Raw genomic sequence first — 25502 nt, 5'->3', positions numbered from 1 at the left:
CAGCAGGTACCTTACTTTTTATGTCTATATCATTTGTATTTATTTATTATCCATCCATCCATCCATCTATCTATCTATCTATCTATCTATCTATCTATCTATCTATCTATCTATCTATCTATCATCTATCTATCTATCATCTCTCTCTTTCTTTTCTTTCCTTCCTTCTTTTTTCCTTTTTTTCCTCTCTTCCTCTCTTTCTCCCTTTCTCTCTTCCCTCTCTCATTATTTTTCTCTTTCTCTTCCTCTCTCTCTCGCTCTGTCTCTCTCTCTCTCCATCCTCAAATATGTGCATATCTATTGTTTCACCAACCAGCTCAAAAATATTCCACCAATTAACACAACGGTTTGTCAAAAACTAATCTGTCCCAATTTAGAGGGGTGGGTAGGAGGAGAAGAACGGGACCCAAATAAATATCACTCCAGGATACTCCATATTTCTTTGTCAGAACAATGTTTAAGAGATAGCATATTAAATGCAACTCAGTTCCAAATGGTTCCTTCTCATCTGTTTTTGTCAAACTAAATTATTTATTGATGTTTAAGATTTCCCCCAAGATGCATTTCAGGCTGCAGTGCATTTCAGGCATTCCTTAGTTATAATTAGAGACTGAAGCTAGAGTCATGAAATTCAAATCTAAGGCTATAATTCAGAAAGATAGTAGGGGGCTTTGGAAACAAAGCATAAATAATTTGAAGAGATAGGAATCCTTATGCCTCTATAAAACTGCTGGATAGACATAGCAGTGGACGTTCATTTCGGATTTTGTTCCATAGTCACGTCACTTAATGCCTTCCATTTTTCTGGCTCTTGAGTATACTTCTTGCTGAAATGCCATCTAATAATTGTTATGAAATGTTCAGCTGGGGTTCAAAAGTCTCTGGTTGAGGCTGACGCTGAACTTCAGCTCCCGTGAGCTCTTGCTACTTAGTCAGTGGTGAGAGATGTTTGCAGGTATAATTTATCCAGCTTATGTCTTCAAAAAGAGTTGCCCATTTTCTCCAAACTGCAGGGCCACCCCCCCCAAAAAATTAAGACAGCAATACCACCACCACTCCTTTTTTCTTACATGCATGAAAATCCATGTAAGAACTCAGAACATTATTTTATACCAAAAAAAAAAAAAAGTATGGTTCAATTTGTTCATTATTATTTGTAGCATATCTGGTTTTTCCCCCAAATTGGTATCCTTTAAATGTGTTGGCATCAGAACTTCTATCATTCTGAGCTAGCACGTCTGGTAAGAACCAAGTTTGAACTACGTGGTTCCAACACATCTAGAAGACACTCTGTCACAGAGGACTGCCCTAGGGGAATACATGAACCTAGAACAATAGGGTTGGAATGGACCTTGGAAGTCTATTAGTAAAGGAGACACTGAACTATTCTGGACAAATGGCTGTCCAATTTCTTTTTTAAAATCTCCAGTGATGAAGTACCCAAAACTTCCAGAGGCAGCTGTTGCACTGATTAATTGTTCTCACTATCAGGAAATGAGGTGTTCCATTATCTGATCCCCAAATTTCAAGAATGATATTCTCAACCATATTTTAACCATTTTGTCTTCATTAACATCCTTTGATGTTCTATGGAACATCAAAAACATAATATGAACATTGGTATTCACTTTCAGTCTTAGCGTTAAACATTTGCCACAAATAAGTTTTATGAAAATAATGAAGAGTTTGCCACGCATATAAGGTTTTGTTACTTTCTGACAAGAGAAAATATTTAATACCATTATTCCCCCTAACACACACACGCATCTCTGAATATTAGTGTGAGTGTCACAAATAATTAAATGCTTACAACTAAGAAACATCTTTAGACATCTTGACAGTACATATTAAGAGGTGTTCTTAGGGAAAACTGCCAAGTGGAGTCTTATTTGTGATATTAAACAATGCATTTTTATGAAGTGGATTCTATATCTCTCACCACCTTGATGAAAAACAAAATACAGCTTCGGTACGCAAAAGTATGAAATGTGGAATAATTTGGAGGCAGGCACCATACATCCAGTTTCCTGAACATTTAAAACGTTGTTCTTATGTATAGCTTGAGAAGGATTGCAACTAACCACATGCTCAATTTCAGAGCAGATTCATTGATCTGGGATCAATGAAGATGTAGGAAGTTAAAACCCACTCCTAGAAAATGAAATATTTTAGGAAATATTAAAGGAATATTTCCCTTAAAAGGGAGCCATAAAGTCAACCCCCCGTCTTTGTTAATGGGCCATTAAGGCCTGGGCCAGTCTATTCTACATAAAAAGATCTACCTCCTTCAGGCAGAGCCATTTAATTGCCCTTCATTGCATCACACAGCAAGGTTCATGGTTCCATGGCTTAAGGACGCTTAAAGCGCTCCATGGCTTAGGACCGGGCTATTTACGGGACCGCCTACTGCCACAAACAGCCTCCCATCGACCTGTGCGCTCCCACAGGGAGGGCCTCCTTGGGGTGCCATCGGTGAAACAATGTCAACTGGCGACCCCCAGGGGTAGGGCCTTCTCTGTGGGGGCTCCTGCCCTCTGGAACGAGCTGCCTCCGGGGCTTCACCAACTCCCCGACCTTCGGACCTTCCGCCGTGAGTTGAAGACTCTTTTATTCCATCGAGCTGGGCTAGCCTGACTAAGTAATTTTAAATAGGGTTTTAGTTTTTTGTATTAGTTTTTAAATATTTTGGCCATTATTTATATAAATTTTAGTTTGTTTTTAATGTGTATTTATTGTATCTTTTAAATTGGCTGTAAATTGCCCTGAGTCCTTCGGGAGAAGGGCGGTATATAAATGCAATAAATAAATAAATAAAATAAATAAATAAAGCCAGAGAGGGTATAAAACCCAGGGACTCTCAGCATCTTTTCCCCTTTTTTGCCCAAGATTTCCAAGGCATGTGATCCTGTTCATCAATAAACCTTCTTTCCAAGCAACTTCCATGAATCCAGTGTTTTTCTCCTCACTTGGAACTGAACCCAGATGGACATTTCTTCCAAGAAGGGAAATGGGTCACTTTAAACAAGGTAAAAGGATAATGTGTGGGCTGCAATCCAGAAAACAGGAAGTATGAGAAACTCCTTCCCTTCTCATAGCCAGTAACAGGGTAAGTCTCACTTAAGTATTAGACATGCCTCGCCAAATTCCAGACATACAGCTGTAGGGATAGTGTTCCACCCACAGATATATTGTACCCACCCACAGATATACTGTACTCTGTTTCTACTCTCTGGAGGAAAAAAATGCAGCACTATTAAATAATTGCTATTACACACAGTTGAGAAGAAATGACACGAGCATGGCTGACTAGTAAGAAACATATGTATTATAGTTGAGAGAATAAGTTTTAAGGCTCAATTAGTAATCATGCTGTCTCTATTAAAAATGTTTTTGGAATCTACATTTCATCTGAGGTCGCAGAATACTTTCTGTCTTTAAAATTTTAATTTCCTGTGTTCTCACTGTATCTGCCCTGAATCTTTCCGTACTCTGTCTCTTGGATCGCTCTCTCTTTCTTTCTCTGTTTCTTCTCCCGCTTTTGTCCCAGACCGTAGGTACATCACTGGATAGATTTGTAGACCAAGATAGCTTTCCTTCTGGCTCTGCCAAGGCCAAAAGTCAGCACAAAAGTTCTGAATGTGGATGCAGCAATGACCTTCATAACTTAAGTGTGGTGTGTCACTTTAAGCATTAACAATTTTCATACATTTTTTGGCTGATTTTTTTGCTCTTCATAGTTTCCTTGTGATGCTGATGTATGGAGATTAAACCCTGCTTTGTTTTGTGATATAATATTTCCCCCCCATGGTACAATTTTCATTACAGTTTTTTTTTTAAAACAACAACAACATGGAATTCCCAGATGAGGGATTAAGTGTTAACAGTTATGGGAATCTGATTAACCATTGATGAGAAAATCAGGCTGGCTGAATCAACTGGGAGTTAGCCCCCTGACACTGAGTAACACTCCATTATCCACTCTTTCCTCAACGCCATTCAACATTGACCATTGTGATATAATTGCTGGAGAATGCTATGTGGACACATTGCAATAAATCTAAGGCACAGCCTTAGACTTTGCCTAGTTTTGCAGAAATGGTTTTGGAACTGGTGAAAGATTTTCCCACTTTTTCCAAGAGTCTTTGAGGAAATGATGACTCTTCCATTTACAACTAGTTTAGTCTCAGTTATCTTTAGTGGGGCTATCATTGGAGAAAGAGGGGGAAGGGGGAAAGGGGGGGCAGAGAGGGAGAGAGGGAGAAGGAGGGAGGGAGAAGAAGAGGGAGGGAGGGAGAGCGAGGGAGAAAGGAAGAGAGAGAGAGAGAGAAGGAGGGAGGGGGAGAGAGAGAGAGAGAGAGAAAGAAAGAAAGAAAGAAAGAAAGAAAGAAAGTAAGTAAGTAAGTATAGCCAGTATAGAAAAATCTTTTATGTGCTGGAGTGAGAGTGAGGAAATTTAAATGCTGCTTAAATTAAATTGAATGAAGAAGGGGACTGTTGGGGCACCTCTTCAGCAGCCCAGATAATCCCATCTTTTTACCATGGGGAAAAAACCCCACTTACGTTACATGGAAGTCCCAGATTGTGAAACAGTAACAATATTTATGCTGCTTAGAGTCAAAATTGATTGAAGCAACATAAATATTTATGCTGCTTAGAGTCAAAATTGATTGAAGTGGCATAAAACATGCATAATAAATAAATAAAATATATTAATACCAAATTATTTTCTGAGGCCTTCCCTGCATGTATTATATGGTTCTGTTCCTGCAAAAAGAAGGTTTTGCTTTAGAAGTATCTGTTTTCAACTTTTCATATTATTTGGAAAAGAATAATAAGAGTTGGACTAGGATTGCCTGAATGGAAGTTCAACCCAACCTACCTTCAGGATTGTTGTAGGAATGAAGTTCGGATCCCCATAGAAGCTATTTTGAACTTCTGCAGAAAAGTTGAAGTGGACATCTATGTTTAGTTGCTGATACTTATTGGTTGCATTGACACTTCAATATTGTGTTTTTAACTTTGTATGATTTTATTGCTGAAGCTTTGTTACACATTTTGCCTTGAGAGGAGCATATTTAAACTGAATAAGTAAGCTAATGAATCAATCGCTCATAAAAACATGGGGAAGAAAGGACGTTAGAATAACAGAATAGACCTTGGAGGTTTTCTAGTTTAACCTCCTGCTCAAGCAGGAGATCTATACCATTTCAGACAAATGGCTATCTGAGGCTACAATTCCCAAATTCTAAGTCAGGCTAAAGAAGGTTGATTCATCCAAGTTCTCCAGCAGATTTCATATTGTTTTATTTCTTTAAGTGAAAATGCAAAATATTGAACCCAGAACCATCACTATGGAATGGACTGTGTTTTCCAATAGATCTATCAATGGGTCATAGTAGAACTAACAGCATCCAGTGTAGAAACTGCTTCTCAGGTAACAGTACCAAACAGAAGCAAAGTGGCCAAATGGGAATGCAAAGGAAAATATTTTCAGTGAAATTTCCACCTCATTTAAATGACTACATTTCTTGCAGGAAAAGTCAACACTGCAGAAATTCAGCAGGTCTGTCGAAAACACAGGCAGAAAGAGAGAAGTGTTTGTACCTTTCCAATAACCTGTTCCACCTTTATCTCATTTTATAACCTGTCCTTTGTCCTTCTTACGGCAGGAGGACGCCACTTTACATAGACCCGAGGACAGATAAAGCAACGGTCTTGCGGTCTGAACAGTCTAAATAAGTACTTAGGTGGAACATGATATGGAAATTTGATGCAGGCAGTCTTGATTTCCATGATGGGAAAAACAAGTGAATACTGGGGGGGAAATGGTCAAGTTAATACAGAAGCTTTCAAGCTAGAACATGGCACAATTTATGGAAAGCTTTGGATTTTTCACAATACACACAGTGAGTCACATTCATGGACTTTTAAAAGGGCAATGATAGACACATTTTACCCTGTTAAGTAAATCTCATAGAATTTCACAAGAATTATTTAACACAATTATGGAAGGGACCTTGGAGGTCTTCTAGTCCAATCTCCTGCTCAGGCAGGAAACCCTATACCATTTCAGACAAATGGTTGTCCAATCTCTTCTTTAAAATTTCCAGTGTTGGAGCATTCACAACTTCTGGAGGCAAGTCGTTCCACTGATTAATTGTTCTAACTCTCAGGAAATTTCTTCTTAGTTCTAGGTTCTCTCCTTGATTACTTTCCATCCATTGCTTCTTTCTACAACCTTTTTTATGCAGCAGTTCTGACAAATTTGTAGACCAATCTACAAATATGCATTCAATCACCTTGAGCATGAAGGAATAGCCTTTTGTCACCATTTTTTAACAATTTTACCTAATTTTAATTTCACTCTGATCTCCTAATGAAATATGGGAAGATGGGAAAATATCTCCAGTAGAATAAAATAATAATAATAATAATAATAATAATAATAATAATAATAATAATAATAATAATAATAATAATAATAATAATAATAATAATAATCTGCAATGGATTGGGAAGTGGAATAAGGCCATTGTGTTCTTCCAGTAGCATAAAATAAATTAGGAAAGAGTGATGCATTTTTTACGTATTGCGCTCTTTAGCTTGGAGTCGACTCGGTTTCATGTTAATATGACTGTGACAAGAGGCAGAATAAGGGAAAGATACACACTGTACATCTAACTATCACAGCTGTTTACGGAAGTAAATAATTTCAATAGGTCCTTTGGTGATGCTCAAACAGCACATGCTGAAGTCACAGTGCTAGACAGATTTCTCCCTATCGTGCAGATTGATACAAATTCCCAGAACACATATAGCTTTTTTTACTTAGCACGAGATTCTTTGACGCCTTTATTTGGGGTAAACTATGTACATTTCACCTTTCCTGTTTTGAATGAGATAAGACGATCCTTCCTGTCTGCCATAACTCTCATTTTTATGACTCTGTTCCACCTATTTGGCCATGTTTGTCAACACTGCCATTTAAATTCCATGGGGGTTGGCATGCTTTGTCTCTCTTTGAATCCCAAATTGGTATTTTGTGTCTTTTAAAAAATCCCAGCTATTTCCTTTAAAACAAAAACCTCATTCACCTTGTAGATAGAAATGAAACGAACCCTTTAGAACCATAAATTCTCAAATTTGGCCATAGTTAAAAGGCAAACGTTTACTGCTATAGTATAACTAAATATTTTTTAAAAAGCAATAATTGAACAGAATGAATCCTCCATCTAAATATTACAAACAAAAAGACTGTGAATATGCAGTACGTAGCTTTTGATTTTTACATTCTACTGCTTTTAGTTCAATCCAAAGCATTCACTTTTTTTCTTCTTTCTCTACAGTTACATGAAGAGCTGAAATCACCCTGCGGATTTTGATGGATGTAATTATTTTCATTAAAATCACAAACAGCACGATATTCATTTTCCAAGGCAAACTGTAAAGGAATTTTATAGAAACAAGCCAAATATTCAAAGTAGGAATATGCTTGGAGGATATTTAATAGCATTTTCTTATAATAGTAAAAAATAATATATATATTTTTTTCACCAGTTACAGTCTTCAGCATTTAAGTTCAAGGGGTGGGATGAGAATTTATTTGGTCTCCCCCCCGCCCCTCCACAAATTAAGTAACTATTAACAAAATCCAGAAAAGAGATCTCAAGGAAAACTGGGCCTTGCCTGTTTACATACACAAACTCCAGCAAACAGGTTTTTCAATTAAATTAGTCTACTGAGGGCGATCTAGGAAGAGCCAAGAGCTTCTTAAAAATCTTATTGCTTCGCATATATGCCACCTGGGGCTACGGCCTGGTTCTTTTGCAGTAAAAAAAAAAAGAAAGAAAAAAGTTTCTGTAGTGCCTGTCGTTCTTTTCTGACATGCCCAGGTTTAATGGTTATTCGAGATGGATTGTGTTATTTTCACACATTCAGCGGCCCTGCTTTTCCATAACCATTTATGGCAGAAGACGGCACCTATCGTGGTCCCTTTTGCATCATGAACAACTTTAATAAGGTAGGGTATCATTAGATGATAGCAGTTTTATATTGAATGCAAGGAGGAAATATAGACACTTACCCAGCAAAGAGCTAGAAAGAGGAAATAATAGATGCAATATACGGAGAGGAATTTCTATTAATACAATCAAAAAGCAGCTTTAACTGCTACAACTTTTTCCTTCAGTTTTTTTTTCCCCCTCTCCCAATAAAGTTGAACAATACTATGTTTATCATCACAAGGAGCGTAAAAGAAAGAAGGTGCTTTTGTTACACATCTTTTACTCATGAGCAAGCCTTCCTGCAAAGCTGTTGGCTGTCAACCACGCATGAATTTCATGATTTACTTCTCCTGGAAAATACTACCGGAATAAACTTTGGAGCAACCCCTGAAAATAAGTGACAAAATCAACTAGAACTGGGGGGAAAAATATCTCTTCTAAGCGAGTAGCAGCCAGAGAGCCAAGCAGCCCTGCCTGGAAAGTAACTTGCTTACCCTGCCTTTTCTTCAATTTGTAATGCAAGTACAAGCATGCTAAGACCTTATTTTTTTTTTAACATAAGGGCTCGTTCAATTGAGGGGTGGGAGGAAAGAGTAGAGAGTCATTTTATTCTATAACAAAAGAACAATTTCTAATTATGCCTTGCTGTTTTAAGATGTGGGTTTTTCCTTTTTTCCCCTTCTTTTGTTTTCCATGCGTTAGAAAGATCACTAAATGCTTCATTTCTCATGTAGGTTGGCTCTCCCTTTATATGCCTTTGCTTGTGGGGTTTGGGAAAAGGACAACTATCACCTGTGTCGAAGAAGAAGGAGCAAAGAGAGTTATTTACAGTTATTTTACAGGTTGTCTTAGAAGAAGCTACACTTAGCTCTGCTCAGTTTTCCTTGGCCATGTTAAACAGCCAAGAGATATATCATAGGCAGTTTTTTCATTATGTTTGAAAAGCTAGCCATCATTGGGCCTTTTTTTTTTTTTCTGTTTTCCCAAAACTAAAAAATACAGTACATTTCTTAAGGAAGAAATAAGCTTTCCTTCCGTTGTTGGAAAGTTTTTATACTCACAGAGGATTTAGGTTTTATTTAACTTGACAAACAAAATGTAATTTTCATCAAGCTATTGTTCCAAAAGGTGTTTTTCAAAAGTCAAATGGATTTTCTTGGGTTTTATTTTATTTTTTTTCTTTGAAAACATTTCGCTTCTCATCCAAGAAGCTTTTTTGATTGTGGCTGAAGATATTTATATTTTGTAAGTTGCCCTGAGAATCAGTCGGTTGCCATATAAATCAGATAGATAGATGATAGATAGATAGATGGATGGATGGATGGATGGATGGCTAGATAGATAGATAGACAGTCAGTCAGTCAGTCAGTCAGTCAGTTAGTCGCCAAAGTGTTCATTTGAAAACCTTTACAAGAAATCCTTTGCAGAGATGATGAAGGAAGGAAAACCTTTGATAAAGGCCAGGGGTCAGCAACCTTAAACACTCAAAGAGCCACAAAGGTCCTAACTGGAAGCCCCCATTCAATTCTGGAGCCCACCGGAAGTCCGGTTCTCCCATCATAGTCTCCTCCTAGCGCGGTGTCCTTTTTCCTAACCGAAAGCCCTATCAATTGTGGAGCCGACCAGCAACAGGGAGCCGCAGCAGAGGGCTGAAAGAGCCACATGCGGCTCCAGAGCTGCGGGCTGTCGACCCCTGATATAGGCCAAGGATGGCATCAGTGACACCAACTTAGAAGATGCTAACGAATCAATTTTTATTTATTTTATTTATTTATTTATTAAATTTTTATACCGCCCTTCTCCCGAAGGACTCAGGGCGGTGTACAGCCAAAGATAAAAAGTTGATATACATACAATTTAAAACCAAGATTTAAAACTAAGCAAATTACAAAAAGGCCAATATTAAAATTTAAAAATTTAAAAACCCTAAGACAATAAAAACCCAATTTAAAATTAATAAAACTATTATGCCAGTCCCGCTTGAATAAATAGATGTGTTTTCAGCTCACGGCGAAAGGTCCGAAGATCAGGCACTTGGCGTAGGCCAGGGGGAAGTTCATTCCAAAGCGTTGGGGCTCCAACAGAGAAGGCCCTGCTCCTGGGGGCTGCCAGCCGACATTGTTTGGCGGACGGCACCCTGAGAAGACCCTCTCTGTGGGAGCGTACGGGTCGGTGGGAGACATAAGGTAACAGTAGGCGGTCTCGTAAGTACCCGGGTCCCAAGCCATGGAGCGCTTTAAAGATGGTAACCAAAATCTTGAAGCGCACCCGAAAGACCACAGGAAGCCAGTGCAAACTGCGTAGTAGCGATGCATTGCAATAATCCAACCGAGATGTAACCAGAGCGTGAGTGACCATGCATAAGGCATCCCGGTCAAGGAAGAGACACAACTGGAGAACCAAGCGAACTTGGTAAAAGGCCCTCCTGGAGACGGCCGCCAGGTGTTCATCAAAGGACAGCCGTCCATCCAGGAGGACACCCAAGTTGCGTACCACCTCCTTTGGGGCCAATAACTCGCCCCCAACAGTCAGCTGTGGGTGCAGCTGACTGTACCGGGGTGCCGGCATCCACAACCACTCCGTCTTGGAGGGATTGAGCCCAACAGTATTTCCTCTCACACATCTTCCAAAGTAAAATCTATTTTTTTTCCCTTGCTAGCATATTCTAAATAGAAAGCAAGTTTGGAAAGCAAGTCAGACAAAAAAAAAAAAGAATATGTAGATTGTGGAAATGGAATTTATATTTTATGGCTCAAAGGCTGCAGAATAACAAGCTTTCATAATGGCAATAGCTGCAGGAATACTCTCGAGTCATTAGAAGCAGGAAGTTGATAAAACAAGGGCAATCATAACAATAATAGAATGGGGCTTTTTTCCCCTCCAAAAATGTGTCACATGGAGAAAATCTAGGTTTTAAAACCAATGTAACAATCGACACTGGTCGCCAAAAAGGACATGTCAAAATACTTGGGAGAAACTGCTTGTCTGTGATCCCTAAGAAATCTAGCAAAGGAATTATTCTTCTGATGGGTTATTTTTTTGAGTGTGTGCGTGCACTGATTTATTGGTTTTGTTTCAAAATGAAAACATTTCTATTGTGCAAAAGATGCTTTAAGCCTCTGGTTTTTTGTTTTTGTTTTAAGGGAAAAAAAATACATGTTCCATATGTCTCTGTGAAAACCAGAGGTTATTATAATATGAAGGGGGGGGGAACTCTGTGAAAATGGTGCTTTTAGTATACTAGAGTGGAATTGGATATTCACAAATGTTTAGATTCTGTTTCCTGAAACTGCAATCCCAGATAAAATAGCCCATTTTAATAATCTCTCAAAGGTAGCGTGATGTCTTATACCACTAGCAAAATAGAAGTAAAAATCCTTTTTATAGGGATGATGCAGAAGAGCATTCCAGAACGACATATATAATTTAAGAAAACACAATACCAATAATGTCATCCAAATGGAGAAGAAGGGAAAAAAACTGCTGTCAAGATTTAAAGCAACTATAATAAGAACAATCAGACTTCCCCAAAGATTTAGTAGAGCAGTTCGGCAGGACAGCAAAGGATAAAATGCAGCTCATGCTCTAAACTTAACAATATCCCTTTTCTTTTGGATTAAGAATCTAATCTCATCTTCCTTTTAATGTCAAATCTAGAAATAAAGTCCAGGCAGTAATCTTTTGTACAGATACTTAGGAGTAAGTTCCCCTCCAATGGCTTTGTCAAGCTGGACCAACAATACAAAATCAAGGGTTAAATTTGCTGAATAAATGAAGCCAAATTCATTTACATTGCTAGTATTTCCGGCTGGCTGAAGGGCGATACTCTTAATGCCACCTCGCTACTTATGGGAGCATATATATAGCAAGCTGTCTTAATAAAATTAACAACAAGCTACTTTCACAGCTAAATCTTGGGAAAGGAAGCATAGGGTGTCACACACCCTTCTTAACCTGTCTGCCATGCGATGTATATTTTTTATTTTATTTTTTATTTAAAAAAAAACTTTTTACAAAGAATATTTTTTTAAAAACCAGAATGAATCCAGATTCGCAACTGTTGTTTCATCCATTAAATAATACATTGGATTTCTTGCATAAATCAACCTCTGAGCTTTTAAATTCTGTGCATTTGGGTGCTTCACTAAAGTCAAATATGTCACATGCTAAAACGGGAAGTTAAATTGGCACCAAAGTGTATGTAAAAACAAATTTCCTGGAGTTTGCAGTTTAAGAGGGAAAAGGCGCCAGAGGAAGAGACAGAAGAAAAGTTCTTGGTAGTATTGAGTTTCACTTGATGTGATATCATACCTAGGAACAACTTTAGCAGAAATTGTTTTCAGTTACATTGAAGGAAGTTATTCGGGTGAGAAAAATTGTAAATCCTTGTTAGAAGTCTTTATTAGCTGTTATAGAGACGCACACCATTACAGAATTGGTATAGCTTTATATGCAACATCTTAACGGACGTATGAAGGTGCTAATACCAACGTTTGAAATAATATACAGACAGTCCTTAACTAACAGTCCTTAACTAACAACAGTTCATTTAGTGGCCATTTGAAGTTATAACAAGTGACTTATGACCATTTTTTCACACTTAACAATTGTTACAGCATGCCCATATTCCCACGATCAGTATTTGGATCAGTGGTGAATTTTTTTTATTTTTTTTTGCATTTATATCCCGCCCTTCTCCGAAGACTCAGGGCGGCTTACACTATGTCAAGCAATAGTCTTCATCCATTTGTATACTATATACAATGTCAACTTACTGCCCCCCAACAATCTGGGTCCTCATTTTACCTACCTTATAAAGGATGGAAGGCTGAGTCAACCTTGGGCCTGGTGGGACTTGAGCCTGCAATATTGCAAGCAGTTGCTGTTAATAATAGGCTGCATTAGCCTGTTGCGCCACCAGAGGCCCCTGAAATTGAGCCAGTTCTATCCAGCGTGGGTGAACCGGTAACACCAGTGATGGGAGGCTCCGCCCACCCGCCCAGACATCATCATGTCCCGTTTTTGACCCTCTGTGCATGCTCACATTTGCGAACCGGTAGCAAAGGCAAGTGGATTTCACCCCTGTTTCGGATGCTTGATCATGACAGTTTTTATGATAGTTGTGGTGCCCTGGAAGTCGCCTGATCCCCTTTTGCGAACTTCTGACAAGTTAAGCTAATGGGGAGGCCTGATTCACTTAACAACCATGTAACTAACAGAACAACTACAGTGATTCACTTAACAGCTGTGGCAAGAAAAACCGTAAAATGGGGCCAAATTTCACTTAACGAATGTTTCGCTTAGCAACAGAAATTTTGGGCTCAATTGTGGTCGTAAGTCAAGGATGAACTGTAGTAAATGTTTCATCTTTTGGGAACTCAGACTACGGACAGTGGAAACTTGAGGTAGCTCAGGAGATTGGTGTGGTGTGCAAATGACAAAAGAGCTCACAATGAACGTCATTTTGCCATGCAGTGTATGGGCAGTCAGAAAAAGGGAGGAAACATATTTCAATCTCTCTGGGATTAAAAAGAAGTTGGCTAGTAATTTGCTGCCTACAGAGTCCACAAACCTTGGAGCCAAGGGCACTCTGCTTAACTCAAATAAAAGATATGCCAAAGGCATCCTTTACTAATCTTGATTCTAAAATCTGATTTACAAGCGCTTCCTTCACCAAGTAGCTATTCTTCCTCTCCCTCTACAACCCCCTCCCTGGGCTCCAAGACTGCCTGACAGTCTCTTCTACAGGGTTTCTTTTTTTTCCCCAACCTTACTTTACTATTGGAGATGGCAGAGAAGCTACTTCTGATGTTGTTGTCATTTTCTATTACACAATGGCTTTACACAACCTCCTTGAGGGCCCGTACTTCCCAGTCTGAAAAACGCAGTGGGAGAAATTCTTTCGCTGATATCAAATGCCAGGAAAAAAAACGACAGGCTGCTGTAAAAATAATTGCACACTGGCACCTGGACGTCGCACAGATGCCCTTTGGCTTCCTCATAACTAAGTAAGCACGAACATTATCCCCTCCACCTTGGGGGATGCCCAGAGGGAACCCTAAGAGCAAGGGCTTCAAGGGAGGGCAAAAGCAACAGTTGCACTGACATGACACAAGGTCCAGCCCTTTCATGTATGTGTGGTGACACTGCAGGCAACTATGAAAGGGATAAAACTTGGGTCAGGGTGATGCAACATTGCTTTCATTATTTTGATAAAAGCACTGGTACCTCTGCAGGTCTCTGAGAACCAACCTACCTACCTACCTACCTACCTTCCTTCCTTCCTTCCTTCCTCCGTCCCTCCGTCCCTCCCTCCTTTCCTTTCTTTCCTCCTTCCCTCCTTTCCTTTCTTTCCTCCTTCCTCCCTCCCTCCCTCCCTCCCTCCTTTTCTTTCCTTCCTTTCTCCTTTCCATCCTCCTTCCCTCCTTCCCTTCCTTCCTTCCTCCCTCCCTCCTTCCTTCCTTTTTTAATTTTGTTTTACAGCTGCCCAACTCCAATGGTCTTTGAGCATGTTTAATTTTACTTTTAGCCCACCCCATCTGCTATCTTCCAACCGTGCTCTTGAATATAGCCCATCCATCCCCAGCCAGCCATGCAAATGTTCAGGAACAGTTTACGGGTGTTTGCATTCAGCCCTTAAAAGAGGGTAAGGTTGGGGATCGTAGATCCGGATTGGGACAACTCACAGCAGACAACTCACCACGGCCAATTCACCACGGCTGCAAAGTTCTGTTCATCTAATGGCCTTCACAGAAAAGGCATTTTCCCAGCTGGATTTAACCATGTTCTGTGAAGAATACTCTCGTAATTATTGATGATAATCAGAGGAAACTCTAATCATTACCCACTGTCAATAGACATGAGCTGCTTCTATCAGGAAGACCTGAACACTAGGGAAATACAGTGATTCGTGTTTTGTGTACGTATGCGTGTGCAGTGCAGTGTTCCATTCTGATATCCTAAAGAAAACTAGTAGCAGAATAATAGAAGACAGATTTAACCCAAGCAGCAATTTTCTAGGTGTGCCACTTGGTTTTACATTGCCAAGTGGTCTCTAGACTTTTGTCACAAGTTACCGTGTGATATCTCTAGCTTTTTCCTACCTTTTCCTTCTGATGGGGTCAGGGCACAATCAGGGCATTTTGAGGATTCCTAATATACTTTGGGCACTATCCAATAGTTTGATCCAGGAACCAGGGGATGCATCCCCTCTGATAAGCCCATCTCTTTCCATTTCTTCTTTCTGGAGAGTTTTGTTTTCAAGTCATTTGACCGTGTTGTGATATAGGAACTCTGAGGTCTACATTCGTGTTTTTAATATTTCTTTCGTTTCCTCGGGAGAATGAAAGAAATGGGCTCAGCCCATTTCTCTAACCCCGTTACACCTAATGTTGCTCATGTTGCTTAAAGATGATAATGTTTTAATATCTTTCCTAATCATAGGACTAACAAAATATAAAAGCCGAAGCTTTCATCGGTAAGAGCAAGCTGATAGCATAAATCAGAACACGGTCTTCCCTAGCCTGCCTCCAAAGAATGCAGATTTTCCCCGTCTGAATGTATCATTCACTATTTTAATAACTGGTACTATTAAGGTGCAAATTGCAACTTTTAAATAATGATTGCTAATAGCCTTATGTTTACTGCCACACAAGGACTTTCATGAAAACAAATTCTGCATTATTCATTTCTACTTCCCATAAACAAAGTAGATGCAGCTGGTTTCTCTCTTTCTCTCTCTCTGCTCCTCCCTCCCTCCCTCCCTCCCTCCCTCCCTCCTTCCTTCCTTCCTTCCTTCCTTCCTTCCTTCCTTCCTTCTTTTTCTTTTTCTTTTTTTTTCTTTTCTTTTCTTTTCTTTTCTTTCCTCTGTTGTACTTGTGGGCTTTTGCTTCTTAAAAGGGAAACCTCTCAGGGCCCAACAGAGGTAGGGAGGGGAACCAAAGGGCAGGGAGGAAGCAGAAGAGAAAACTATTAAGTTCAGGTTTATATTCAGGAGCAACGAACAGCAAATTTATGATGTACAAAATAAAATATGCACATCTCAACAAGCCCTAGGAGGAGAGAAGCGTGTAATCCTGTGGAATTGGGTTTGAAAGCTATTTCCGATATAGAAAAATAAAAATGGAATTAACCTATCGATTCAGACTTAATCCTAGTTTTTTCCTTTCCTTTCCATTGTGTTGGGTCACACAACGGCAACTCCCCAGAGTCACCTGCATTTTTGTCATCCAGAAACAACGCTCCTGGAGTGATTCTCCTCTTCCTCTCTTCTTCTCGATGTAATCTCATTGGCTGCAAGAGCATTTTCTGCTGCCTTGGAGCCATGGGAGAAGAGGAGAATCAGGCAGGCAATCTGTAAAACACCTTGGGCTCTTTCGGGATGGAGGATAGCAATGCACATGATAATATATCATCACAAGTCAAGGTATGATGTAATGTCAGGCACTGACCTAAAAATATCCAAACATCTGCTTAAAGAATTAGGCAGACAAAAGCCCCCCCCCAAAAAAGAACAATTGCTGCTGAGAAAGGAGTCCGGAGGAACATATGCATTTGACCCTTTCTTTTTCCCCTGACTCAGAGTACCATTTCTGAAGATGCTTTTGGAAAAGAGAGAAGGATTAAAAAGTGCCTTCCTCATCCCCTTATCCACTTACATTGCTGATTTTCATTACAGCACTCTGTAAAATATAAGGTTGTCATGGCTTAAAATTAATGGGGGAGGGGGGAGAGGAATTGTCATGTTTCCAGGATCCAGCGGGCCGTCCTCCTTGATTCGTTTGCTTGTTCTCTCTAACCTTTACGATGTTCATTAATCAGAGGAGAAACCTGTTTCCAAAGTAGATGCTTGGACGTAATTATTTACAGTTGTGCATAGGCATTAAATCTAAGCCATAACCAAGACAGCTAAATCCAAAACCCCATCACTTAACTTTCTTTCTTTTTCTCTCCTCCCCCCCCCCCACTTCCTCTTACAGACTGGCGGTCTCAAAAGTTGTAAACTTTTTGTCTTTCTGAATCGAACCCAGTCAAACTCGTAATCAGTCAAAAGAATCAGACAGACCTTTCCCAAACATGTAATTCTTTTTTTTTTTCCCCTTTTGCTCTTTCTCCCTTTTGAAGAGGAAGATTAAAGGCTCAATAAAGAAAGCCAAAGACAGAATAGTTGTGCCAAACATCGGGATAATCAATTATTTCCTTCCCTTCCTCCTCCTCCTCCTGTTCTAAGGCCACACTGTGGCACAGAGATTTTGAGACGGTATTCAGCTCTTAAAACAGAACCTTTTTTCATCCGAACAAGGGAAACAACAACAAAAAAAAGTAATCTTACAACAATGGCTAAACTACAATGCACAGCCAGTTGTCCAGTTTAATCTTGCTTCAGGTGGACTCCATTGAAAAAAACAAAACAAAACCTAAATTGTCCCTTAAAGAAACCAGCTGAAACCATACAGAGTGGAAAACAAAAGAGTACCCGAAAGAAGACACTGTTGGAAGGGAATCACAAGCATGTATTCTGTGAGCAGAGAAAATGAGGTGTGCCCAAGTTTTCCAAAGTATCTGTCTGGGAAAGCTTTAGGAGAAATAAATGATCAAGGAAGCATAACCCTGGGCCCAGGCCAAGGATGGCATCACAGTGAATCAGCTGAGAAGATGCCATTAAATCACTTGCTGCTGCCCAGTATCACCTCTCCTCCTGTGCCTTCCCCTCCGCCATCAATCCTTTCTAATTCTTTCTAATCTTGTGCATATTTCGAACGAAAAGCAATTTATTAAGAAAGACAGTCAAAAAGAGGAACATTTTGGAACGGCAGCTATACTTTATAGATGATGAGTTTTCATGATAGCAGAAGTTACAAAAACATTCAATCCTTAGGACTTATTGGGCTTGGGAAGTTTAAAAACATGAAGAGTCATAAAGATCAAGGAAGATTTTTTTCCTTCCTTTTTTCTTTCAGTACTTTTACATTGCTGTGAAACAGATAATAGTAATACTAGCAGTAATTGTCGTGTATTATTTGCTTCGCAAATTAGTTTATATACAGATGAGTTCTCTCTGACATACTTTCATGTGTATTAAACTCCAAATATGGAGAATGTGAACTACACACACACACATACACACACAGACAGACAGACAGACAGACATACACCTACAACTGACCCAAATCATGTTTGTAAAACTTTCCCAAATCTTTTCCTTCCAAATTTATTTTTCAGCGTCTAACTATTCTCAAGCATTACTGGCATTTACTCCAGCCCATCACCCAGAATATCCAGACAGTTTCATGGGTAGAGAAGAGTTTATTTGCTTTTTTTTTTTTAAAGCAACTTTCTTTGTTGTACAGCTTTAATCTAACTGGACACAATGACAAAAAAAAGGGGTGGTGGTAGATAAAAGAATAATCCCACCCACATTAAAGCCAAACAAGATAACAATTGTACTTGCCTGGCTAAAAGAGTCTAGAGGGCAAGACTTGCGTCATTGGCACTCAGGTTACCATAGTGAGTGATTTATTGATATCTATCAAGAATGAATAGATCAAAGGCAGCAAGATGACAGGTGATCAATCAAATGTCAAATCAAAGCTGGCAATCAACTGGAAAGCTAGTTGTTGGTGGATTCCCCCCCCCCCGGCGAGTGGGTCTGGTGACAAGAGAAACGAACTTCTTCAGCTGCGGTGAAAAGAGTCCCATCAACTCTTCGGTCCTCTTTCCCAAGTACAACCGACCCAAACTTGAACTCACAGCCAGACCAACGCGAAGCCTCCCCCGTTACCGCTTTCCCGGCCAGACCAGCCATCCATCAGCTTCTCGGCCTCGGGAGCGTCCCGCTTGCCTGCCCTCCCCACGCCCACCGTTTTTTCCCCCAAAAGTTGAGCGAGCTCTCCCGGCTCCTGCAAAATCGCAGCCCCCGCCGCCTTTGACCCACGCGCGGCCTTTGCTTGGGCCTTTGGCTTGGCAACTTTGACGAACCCGGCAGAGGCGAGCCGAGCCGGGCAGCTGGAAGCCTGGACCGCACGGGATCCCCACCACCACACACACACACACACTGAGCTGCCCGCCCGCCCCCCCCACCTCCGAACGCTCACTCGGTTTCCGGCCGGACTTTCGCTTTGCTTTCCCTTTCTTTTTCGCACGCCGAAGAGATCAAAGGGTTGAACTTCAATCCGGCGGGTTCACCCGCAGCACCACCCGAGCTTCGCCTGTCTCCCCACCCCAACCCCGAGCTCTTTTCTCCCGGACAAGCCTCTCAAACTGCAGTAAAGAAACAAAGCTTTCCCCAAAAAAACACAGCACAGCTGGCGGCCCCCTCCCACCTCCTTTCCCCCCCTCCACCCAAAAAAAAACACACCAAAAAATCGCCCATCTTTTCCGGACGCCACCTGCCTTGCAAAAAATACAGGTCCAACGGTCCATCCTTCCCCCCCCCTCCACACACACACACACCCATGCCCCAAGTGATGCCAAGCCGGGAGGGGAGGGGGGGAGCCCGAAGCGAGGAGTAGGGCTGGCAAAGAGAGCGACGGAGGCGAGGGGGCGAAGTGAAAGCCGAGCGGAAGAAAGTTGAGTGGGGAAGGGGAAGGGGAGGGGGGGAGAAGGAAGGAGAGAGAAAGTTTAAGAAAACCGTAGCTCGGAAAAGCGGGGCAAGGGAAACGCCAGCACCCTTCCACCCCCCCCCCAAAAAAAAGCGAAAAAGAGGAAACTGCAAAAGAAGCTGGTTCCAATCCCGTCGAAGTTGAAGGCAAGATTGCTCGGGGAGCTTGCGTGCGCGCGTATTTGTGTGTGTATGTGTGTGTGTGAGGGCGAGGAACGAGAAAGGGGACTGCAAAAATAATAATAATAATAATAATCAAGAGGCGGAGGTAGACCTGCTGGCAACCGGGCGCGCGAAGCGTCTGAAATCCCCGGCACGCACCCACGGAGAGAACGTCTGAAGGGATGATGACCCACCAGCCCAGATCCGGGGAGGCGGGGAGAGGAGCCGGGGCGCCTCGCCGTCTTTCTTACCTGCCGCCCTTTTGGGTGCCTGCTGTTTCCGCCTTGGCATCGCTGTACTTTCTCCAACCTCACTTCTCTTTTCCCAGATCCGAAGCCGCTCCGAGGCTGGCGGGGTTTGTTTTCTCTCTCTCTCTCTCTCTCTCTCTCTTTCTCCCTCACTCTCGGCGTGCGCGCCTGTGTGTGTGTGTGTGTGCGCGCGTGTGTGTTTTTCCTCCCTTTTCCCTCCTTCTCTCAGCCCGCTCAACGGCACGGCGGCAACCCCAGCGCCGAGCGCCTTCGCTTTCTCCTCGGGGCGCGATCAACCTGTTCGGGGATGCGGAGGGTGGCAGCTTTGTTTGGGGCTCTTTTCTCTCCCTTTCCCCCCCCTCTCTCGCTCTCTCTTTCTCACTCTCTTTCTTTCTTTCTTACAACCAAAACGGCGCTGGGGGAGCTGAGGGGGGGCCGCCTTTTTTGTCCCTCTTGTTTTGTTTGAACTGTTGCGAGACTTCCTTTGATGCAGACATCCAGGCACATCCAAGGCAAAAGGAGAGGAACCCTCGCTGGGCGCCGGGGCAATGTTGGTTCTTTTTGTTTTCTTTCTTAAAGTGGATCAATAAATAACAAAATCGGGATGCGTAAATAGTTCGGTTTGCTCGGCTGGCGAAGAAGGGGGGGGAGGTTTGCTATTTCCTCGTCTTCCCCCCCCTGGCCTTTTATTATTATTATTATTATTTTCCCCCCTTCTCCTCTCCGCCTCCTTCGCGTAGCTCTCTCTATGGCGGCTGGACGACTATCCGCCGAGGAAAAAAAAACCTGCAGGTTTGCAGCCGCCAGATGCCGGGTTGGGAGTGATGTGGATGAGGAACGGCGGAGCTCGGGGGGGGTGGAAGGAAATCTGGGTGTTCACACACACGCACGCACGCACCCTAACCCACATCCATATACCTCACCCACACACACACACAAATACACACACAAACACACACTCACACGCACAGGCAGGACGAGGCGATGCCAGGAAGCATCGATCCACTGAGCAAACTGTGTATTAGCAAACCCCTCCTCCGCGACCTGATGACAGGATGAAATTTACTCCGAGCAGACAGAAGGCAGTCAGTTTATTAAAGAGACAGGACTTTGGCTGATCGCAGACGTCTGGGCCGGAGTGGGGGGGGGAGCGAACGCTGGAAACGGGGTTGGAGGGGGATGCAGCCGTTCCGGAGCACCAACCTGTGTGCCTATCGACATTCCCCTATCCCGTTTCCACCTCCTGCGACCCTTTCCCTGCAAAGCCCCATTTTTTCCCCCTCATAAATCTGAACCCCGTTACTCTCCCCCTCCCCCGCCGCCGGGTCATTTAATGGTCCATTCATTGCATCTTGAATTCGGCCTTTAAAAATGGCTTTTTCCCCCCCGGCAGAGGTGGTCTCCAGATTTGGTGTTTGGTGAACTAGTACGCTAGGGCTGCTGAACATGTTTAGAGTGCTTTCATCAAAGGTTTTTTTTTTTAATGATAACAGCTCTTCTTCCCCTTGGCCCTGCCTGCAGTCTTTTAATATAAACAGTTGCTCTTTCTTTGCATTTCTGCAGGACACTTTCCCCCCCCTTTTTTTTTAAAAAAAGAAAAAGGTGTTCGTTCGTTCGTTCCTTCCTTCCTTCCTTCCTTCCTTCCTTCCTTCCTTCTTTCCTTTCTGTCTGTCTGTCTTGCTCTCACGTGGGCGTTTTTAACTCTGTAATTCTCCCTTCTCTTTTGAAATATTATTTTGTCATCGTTCCCCCCCTCCTCTCCCCTTTCATCTGCACGTAAAGCTAAATTTGGAAGCCTATAAAATTCCTCTTCTCTTTTCCTCACTTTTTTGGAAATAGAACGTTGACAAGTTCTCATCGCTGGAGAAAAGGCATCTGAAAGGCACTGGGTTGTCTCTGGAACAAGCTGTGTGAAGTTTCCTTTTATTTCCTCTTCCTCTGTTTCGCCCAGGTGTTTGGCAGAGATGGGCAGATGAAGGCTGCAGCTGTTTGTATGCTGGTACGTGCTGAACACAAATCCACAGAAGTGGAGAACAAACTCGGAGAAAACTGAACTGGGAAGAAGAAGTCGGGGAAGAGCTGAAGGCAAATAGGGTTTACCATAGATGTCTTATTTCCACAAATTGCTTATTGTGAGGGGGGGGAACCCCCAGCATGCATGGAGAGCATATGCAAAGCACACAAGTCTATTTGGACCTGGGCAGATAGGGAGGGTCTTCTTCTTGGACCTGTGCATGTGCCAGATGAAGTTTTCTGCTGTGTGACTACATCATCCCTCAGTGTGCAAGTATTTTGGTTATGGTCACTTTCATGTTGCTGCTTTGTACCTCTTTGGAACTAGATTTTTCACAGCCTTATTAATTTGGGGGCATTTAATCAATTGTTCTGTGGAAACTTACAGCCAAAGCTGGCATTTTCTTTTCAACTTCTGCAGCATTGCAGCCTTTGCGAATGGGGTTCCCCCCCCCCATTTTCAGATGTTTTAGCTGGCCATCCTTTCCCCCCCCCGCCCCCAAAAGATTCAGTGTCCTTTCCTATGAGCTTCCCTTTTCCTGAATCCATTGATTAGATCTTGTCTCTCTCCTTCATTGCCACACACAAGCCCATTTCTTCACTATTGAGAAAAGCAACTGCCCGCACAAAAATCCACACTTATCATTTCATCCTTGCAATTTGCAGAGGGTGGTTGGTTCTGGGGGGAACACCTAGAAGAACTTTGTGGGATTCTTTGGATTACTTAGGTTCTGAGTCCTTTTTTTCAATCGTAGAAATGTCTTAAAAATTTTGACAAACCACCAGGCAAATTTTGGATCTCAAAATATCTACTGACAAACATACCGGTTGAGGAAACTTGTTGCTCTTTTTTTAAAAAAAATATATTAGTGATTTAGTAAATTGAATTTTTGGTACTCCATGACCATGAACAGCTTAGGAACAATATACTCGTGGAGGACGGATATTTGTATTCTCTCCTACTGCTCAACTGGAAAGAAAGTCAGTGTAATTCCTCTTTTGTGGGTTTTTAAAAATTATTATTTCGATTTATTATTGCTAGGTTGGCAGTAGTTTTAAACTGTTTTGCAGGGGATGGGAAGGGGTTAAGCAGTCTGGTGAGATGGAAGTGTCCTGTCACAGACTGGTGTGCAGAATATATATGTTTTTTTTTCCACCTGGAATTCATAACCAGAAAGGAACTCACCTTGTGTAAAATGTGTAAAGAGGAAGTAACGTTACAATTTGACAGTTACCCAGACATTGAAAACATCTGCAGCAGAGACATCCAGCAGTTTGGCTACTATTTTCAGCAGAGGGGAACGAAAGTGGGGGGCTGACTGCTATTGCAAACTAAATTTAATAGAAAAATAAGGACTCTCTTCCTTTCTTACTCCTGGATTTAGGGGCTGGCTCAGGAATGTCTGCAGAAGTAGTCCAGATGGGTCAAAGCGCCCTCATTTTTTTAAAAAATACACATTGATGCACGGCATGATTACAGTTGACATTATTTTTTAAATTCTTCCCATGTGGACATGTTGGCTTTTGACATGTCTCTAGTTTTCTTGGTGTCATTCAACTCATTTAGCTAACTATGAGGGCTAATGTATTTTAACACAAGAAACATACAATTCTGCACATCATTCTCTCCCAATGCATGGATTCTGCAAGATTCTGAATCCATTCTTGAATGTAAAAGGGAAAAAGAGCTGATATTTGTTATTTGCCCAGAGTCACATCTGCAACATGGGTGGTCATATAAATCAATCTAAAACAAACAAACAAATGAATGGAGAAATAAAAGCTCTCTAATGCTGTTGACTGAAATAGCCATTAAGGAGAATGGCTGCATATTGAATTGATAATCTGATGCTCCATTGCATGCCCCCAATGATTTTTACCCAGTGTTGAGGTGCATAGTAAAAATGATCACATGTCAATGAAAGCTGAAATACATCTGGTTGCACAGCAGGGCTATTGGATGGTTATTTGTTTGTTTGTTTGATTGATTGATTGCCATTGTTGTTCCTTCAACCAAAAATAACACTCTAGGCAGCACATAATATAATACAATTACAATCTGAACTATAAAACTGGCCAATTAAACCCATAACAAATTAGAGCATATCAGTCAGAAATAAATAACAAGTCCTCATCATAATCTTCCATAGTGTATGGAGAAGTCATCAAATTTGACCAGCTCAGATCACAGCTGGTACACCAGTGCAAAAAGCCCACTTTTCTAATTCTGAACCTACTAACAGCGGAAAATGTAAGAACACTCCCAAACTGCAAGGGATTGCATATTTTTTAGGATGTGCCTCAGTGGAGGACTTAAAATTCTGATCTGTTTCTAAAATTGAAATCCTACAATACAATAAATTTAGAGTAATATTCTGCCAAACCTGAACACACTCCTGCTAGCATTAAGGAGCCCTGGTGGCACAGCGGTTAGACTGCAGTATTGCAGGCTAACTCTGCCTACAGCCTGGAGTTTGATCCTGATAGGGCTCAAGGTTGACCTTCCGTCCTTCCGAGGTCGGTAAAATGAAGACCCAGTTTGTTGGGGGAAATACAGTGACTCTGTAAAACTGCCTAGAGAGTATTGTAAAACACTAAAAGGTAAAGGTTGCCCTCACACATATGTGCTAGTCATTCCCGACTCTAGGGGGCAGTGCTCATCTCCATTTCACAGCTGAAGAGCCAGCGCTGTCCAAAAACGTCTCTGTGGTCATATGGCTGGCATGACTAAATGCCAAAGGCGCACGGAACGCTGTTACTTTCCCACCAAAGGTGGTCCTTATTTTTATACTTGCATTTTTTAAGTGCTTTCGAACTGCTAGGTTGGCAGAAGCTGGGACAAGTAACGAGAGCTCACCCTGTTACGCGGCACTAGGGATTTGAACCGCTGAGCTGCCGACCTTTTGATCGACAAGCTCAACATCTTAGCCACTGAGCCATATAAAACACTACGGAGCAGTATATAAGTCTAAGTGCTATTGGTAGTTATAGAAATCTTGTAGAGAGCAGAAGGAATTAATGTGAAGGACAGGTGAGAGACCCACTACCAAGGAAATTGTCAGCTAAAAGGGATCTGAGCCCAGGCCAAGAATGTTGCATGGGTAAAACATCTCTGACAAACCCATCTTTAGTTCACATAAAGATAAAAATATTGCAAGGAAAGATATTGTAACTGTTACTAAAGCTTTAAAATTGAAGAGGTGCTGACCTACATGACATTGGTTTTCTAGGCTGGTCTACCTTGAAGGGTTGATAATAGTCCTCTTGCAGTATTCCTAAATTGTTCAGGTGCCTAAATGTTCAAGTCACAATGGGAAGTTTGTTAAATTGAGTATCTTGGTCACTACAATGCATTTCTGTGGCCACTCATTCTCTCTAGTTGCTTCATCCACAAGTAGACAAGCAGACAGAACTAAGGAAGGAGATTAAATCCTTCCTTTTTGTCTGACAGTTCTTCATAGTACAGCATAATAAATG

General features: G+C 41.5%; 1 protein-coding gene across 4 annotated transcripts in view; it reads right to left on the bottom strand.

Annotated features, from left to right (window-relative positions):
• Positions 1-21106, bottom strand: part of TSHZ2 (teashirt zinc finger homeobox 2) — a 474179-nt gene extending 453073 nt beyond the window's left edge. For all 4 annotated transcript variants that reach the window (XR_009154312.1, XM_058176269.1, XM_058176271.1 and 1 more), the window contains exon 1: positions 20016-21106. Coding sequence is in view for 3 of the 4 variants with exons in the window: in XM_058176269.1 (XP_058032252.1) it covers positions 20016-20055 (40 nt within the window). In the remaining variant the exon portion in view is untranslated. The remainder of the gene's footprint in view (positions 1-20015) is intronic.
• Positions 21107-25502: the final 4396 nt, after the last annotated feature.

This window comes from Ahaetulla prasina, chromosome 3 (genome assembly GCF_028640845.1).
Source record: "Ahaetulla prasina isolate Xishuangbanna chromosome 3, ASM2864084v1, whole genome shotgun sequence".
NCBI lineage: Eukaryota > Metazoa > Chordata > Lepidosauria > Squamata > Colubridae > Ahaetulla > Ahaetulla prasina.
Note: the sequence above shows the minus strand (reverse complement) of the source record. Positions and strands in the feature narration are given on the sequence as shown.